The sequence below is a fragment of the Echinops telfairi genome, unplaced genomic scaffold (genome assembly GCF_000313985.2).
Source record: "Echinops telfairi isolate 266 unplaced genomic scaffold, ASM31398v2 ScPeMD7_36;HRSCAF=134, whole genome shotgun sequence".
Taxonomy (NCBI): domain Eukaryota; kingdom Metazoa; phylum Chordata; class Mammalia; order Afrosoricida; family Tenrecidae; genus Echinops; species Echinops telfairi.
Genome location: NW_022103934.1, coordinates 1001053 through 1005518, shown reverse-complemented (window position 1 = coordinate 1005518; position 4466 = coordinate 1001053). Strand labels below are relative to the sequence as shown.

The window sequence follows — 4466 nt, the reverse complement described above, 5'->3', positions numbered from 1 at the left end:
TGTGTGTGTGTGTGTGTGTGTGTGTAAGAGGGAGAAAGAAGAGAGACAAACGCGGCGGGCAGGTTGTGTGTGTGTGTGTGAGTGGGTGGCCGCTTTACATATACGCATAGGACTTGGGGTGAGTGGCCCGCCCCCCTCTCATTGCATGTTCATGCCACTGGGCAGTCATGTGCCACTTTGTCCCTGTGTGAGTGCGGGCTGAGTGTGTGTCTGTGAGCGTTCCTGTCCAGGTACGGTGGCGCATGCGGAGGAGCAGGCAGTGAGTGTGGGAAATGGACAAGTGGGCAGGGGGGACTGGCTGGTTGTGGAGAAGCAGCACCTGGGGGCTCTACTCTGGAAGTGGGAGGTGGCTGTCATTGACCCAGTCTCTCCTCTGTGCCCCCCTACCCCCACCCCCACCAGGTGTAGTTTCTGGGGCCAGCCAGCTGCCCACCCTCTGCTTGCTGGGACCAGCAGGGCTCCATGTCAACTCAGAAAGCTTTTTGGGAATTGCAGGGTACTAGGCTTCAGCCAGCAGGAGCCAGAGGTGTCCTCAGGGCTGGGCCTACATTTCCCATAATGCTCCGGGGCAGGCAGCCTCAGTGTCCTGGGAGTCCTCTGGGTGTTTCCAGCCTGTGGTGCAGCCTGAGGAGGTAGAAGGAGAAGGCTCCCAGGGGTGTTGACTCAGTTAGCTCCTCCCCCTAGCAGAAGCCCCGGCACCCAGAGCTCGGGGTTCCTCCAGGGTGGGCATGACCCTGGGAGCCCTGGTTCTCCGTCCCCAGGCCCTGACTCATCTGTCTGTCTGTCGGATGAAGATGCCCCCTCTCAGGACATGGGCCAATGCAGGTGGGCCAAAGGATGTAACCTGTCAGCCTCCGTGCCAGATTCAGCCTAACTCCCACCGACCTGGCCTCCGCTAAGGGCCACAGTCACACCTGTGCCGTTGGCAGCAGCTTGGCTCTCCCTGACTGCAGGTCCCTGGGCGACTAGCACCTGACAGATGCCACCTAGATGATGGGACAGAGTCTGTGAGGTGCTAGTCGCCGGTCCCTTCCTGCCTTCCCCGTCTTCCTACTACTGGGACAGAACAGCAGGTCTGCCTCCCTCCTGGGGGCCTCGTCAGTGAGGGCCCCCTTCCCCCCCAACCAGTTCCCATGGTGGCCATGGAGGGAGCGCTCCGGCTGTCAGGGCCTGAGAGCTGAAGAAAGGCCCGAGGTGAGTGCTCTGCCCCGCCCTGACGCCAGCCCCCTTCCTGCCCTCGCCTCTCAGGAAACATGTTCCCCACCATTGGTGACGTCCACCTGGCCCCCTTCACCGACGAACAGCTCTACATGGAGCAGTTCACCAAGGCCAACTTCTGGTGAGTGCCTTCGTGTGGCCCCACTTCCTGTCTTCCTCCTCCTTCTTGAACTTGGCTGAGAGGAGCACCTATTGGGGGAGAGGGCAGGGCATGGCTAGCCCACCTGCCTCCCCTGCCACTTCTGACTGTCTTGTGGGGCTGGGGACTTTCTGCAGGTACCAGCCATCCTTCCACGGAGTGGACCTGTCTGCCCTCCGAGGAGCCGCTGTGGACGAGTATTTCCGGCAGCCAGTGGTGGTTAGTGGGGGCACCCGGGGCACGGTCACAGTTCTTCGCACTGGGCCTGGCTCCCCACTGGGGTGAGGGGAGGGGGGCATTCAATGTCTGGCTGCATCTGGGCCATGTGTCCTAGAGAAGTGACTGTCCTCAGCAGCCATCCTTTCTGCTGCTGCTCAGGGCTCTCTGCCAGACCTGTTAATGTGGGTGAAGCCCAGAGCACCCAGTGAGCATGCAGTACCTGTGATGATGATGATGGTTGGACTGACTGTTGGGGAACTGATCTCACTTGAGTGATTTTTGTACAATTTCGCCTAAGATAGTTCCCTGATCTTACTCGGTATCACTGATTGAGTCCGTCCTGACTCAGTGACCCAATAGGGCAGGGTGGAACTACCCCTGTGAGTTCCCGAGACCCCTGTTCCCGAGACCCCTCTTCACAGGGGTCGAAAGCCACATCTTGCTCCCGAGGAGCAGTGGGTTATTTTGAACTGCTGACCTTGCAGTTAGCAGCCCTGCACATAACCAGGGCTCCTTCACAGACTGGGTTATTGACACTTTTGAAGTGTTCTTTAGGTCCCTCTGCCCCTAATCACAGTTTCCTTCCTGTCACACGCACGAGCCTCGAGTTGATCCTGACCCCTGGTGACCCTGGACAGCTGCCCCGGGGTTCTGAGACCAGCTCCTAACGAGAGTCCCCGTCTTTGGCCAGAGGCATTCCCCGTAGCTGACCCAACATATCACCACTGCATTACTGGGCTCTGGACTCTTCCCTGCGGGCAGGCAGTGTTTCTGTCCCCTCATCTTTCAAGAGATTTTCTATCGGAACGTGCCTCTGTGTGTGTGTGTGCGTGCGTGTTTCCTCACAAAGTGTACCATAACTAACACTGTCTGAATTTCTGTTTCCAGCAACATACACAGCATCATTTTAATCTTTGGAAACTTGCTCTCTCGGGCTCACACGTGGCCCTCTTGGTGAATGTTTCATGTGTACCTAAAGAAACGCCCAGATCCCTGCGTGGAGCGCCGTGTTGCGTTAATGCTGCTTGAAGTCACATGGAGATATTTGGCAGGTCTTTTTGCTCCGCTTTCCTGTCGGTTGGCTTTGACAGTTGTTCCTTCACAGACTTGACCCCGCTACCAGGTGCATACAGACTTAAAGTTTCTACCTTTCGTTTGGAGCCTTTTTTTCCCTCCTTAAATGCTAGTTCAGCTCTACTGGCTTTCTCTTGCTTAATCTTTGTACCTCTGCGTTTTACTGTGGAATCGATGCCGACTCGTGGGGGCTCTATAGGATAGGGCAGGGCCTCCGACGTTGGAATCTTCACAGAAACAAAGTGCCACTTGGTTTTCCAGGAATCTGCCCCGTGTGGGCGCTCTGTGTACAGTGTTCTTTGTTCATCCTTCTGCTTTGCACGCTGTGTTCTCGTACTCCAGCCCTGTCGCTTGTAGGTAGCATTTAATGGAGTTTCTCTTGTAGTACTCCATTCTTTTTTTTTTTCACTTTTCATTAGACTACTTAGATCTTTTAGATTTATTGTAATTACTTATAAGCGTGTGTCAATTTTTTTTCAAAACCATTTCATTGGGCGCTAATACAGTTCAATCGCATCAAGCAGTGTTGTAGTTGCTACCACCCTCAGTTTGACAACATTCTCTTCCTTGAACTCGTTGACATTGGCTCCCTTTTATGCACAACCCTCACCACCACCACCCTTAGTCTACGTGCTGTCTATAGACTCATCAACCCTGGATTCCAGATACTGAAAAACATATAAGAATTCTAGAGGGTTACCCCCAGTGACAAAGCACAGCTCAGATAAACTCCTATATGAACAAGCAAAACAACACAAGACAACGTCGAAAGCCAGATCAGGCCAATGTGCATCAGAGGGGGACCAGCTGACAAAGTTTTAGCCATTCAAGTCAGGCTTACATGTGGATCTCCTGTAGTCATCTCTCCAGTCCACTGTTTGGTAGCCAGTTTCCCCCCGCCACTCTTCTGTGGACAGAGGAGATCACCGGAGGCTGATTTCCTATGTAGATCCCACAAATGGATCTTGGGCTCCCACTGTCATCCATAGCCGTGTGCAACCCGGAGTCTCAGAGCGTAGGCCCTGATACCGTTCCCTCCTTTGGCTTTGGAGTGTGACTCACAGTCACTGGTGTTGTGTGTACAAACCGTTTCCTTCCCTTTGTTCCTTTGTTTAATGGAACGCTTCACAAATGTGCATGCCGTCCTTGTGTGGGGGCCAGGCTGCTCATCTCCGTGTGTCCAGTGTTAGCATATGTGCTGCTGAGCGAGCACTGGTTCCGTGGTTTCCTCAGACATTTGCATAAGTACCACCGCCTTTTCTCTTTTCCCGGACTGTGCGGTGTCTAAAGTGTACCCTGTCCTTGCCTCGTTGTGGTTTATTAAGGTGTTTTTGGTTGTTCTGTTTCCGCCTCGATGCCTCGGATGGTGTCTCTGCTCCCGTTTGGCTCAGGTGCTTTTCCCGCCCTTTTTTGGCTCCTTGGCTCAGCCTCCTATCTCCTTCAGTTCCTGGATCCCTTCGCCATGTCCAGTCTGTTGTTCTCCCGTCTCGGGAAGTCTGTGATGGCTTCATTATCCCGGTTCTCTGTGCACACTTCAGTGTGCAGGAAGTGCTGTGTCTCGGGGGCTGGTCATTGCGTGCCAGTGGCATTTGTGTGGCCTCAAGGAAGACGGCGATGTCCCAGAGCTGCTTCTGCACCCAGTCGCTTCTGATGTATCCCCTCACCCATGAGGCGCTCTGAGAAGGACCACACTGGGGGAGCCGCTGAATCAGCGGGGAGCCTGCAACGGGCCCAGTGCGGGTGGGGGGCTTACCGGACAGCTGTCCACAGCTAACCCCATCCTTGGCCCCTCGGCCTCGGAGAAGCGGCTTCTGCT

The 4466-nt window shown here is 54.9% G+C and overlaps 1 protein-coding gene across 1 annotated transcript in view; it reads left to right on the top strand.

The window, feature by feature from the left end:
* The window catches only part of CARM1 (coactivator associated arginine methyltransferase 1), a 17073-nt gene that overhangs the window by 8499 nt on the left and 4108 nt on the right, over positions 1-4466 (top strand). The window contains exons 5-7 of the mRNA XM_013008362.2: positions 762-825; positions 1249-1339; positions 1495-1576. Coding sequence (XP_012863816.1) covers positions 762-825; positions 1249-1339; positions 1495-1576 — 237 coding nt within the window. The remainder of the gene's footprint in view (positions 1-761; positions 826-1248; positions 1340-1494; positions 1577-4466) is intronic.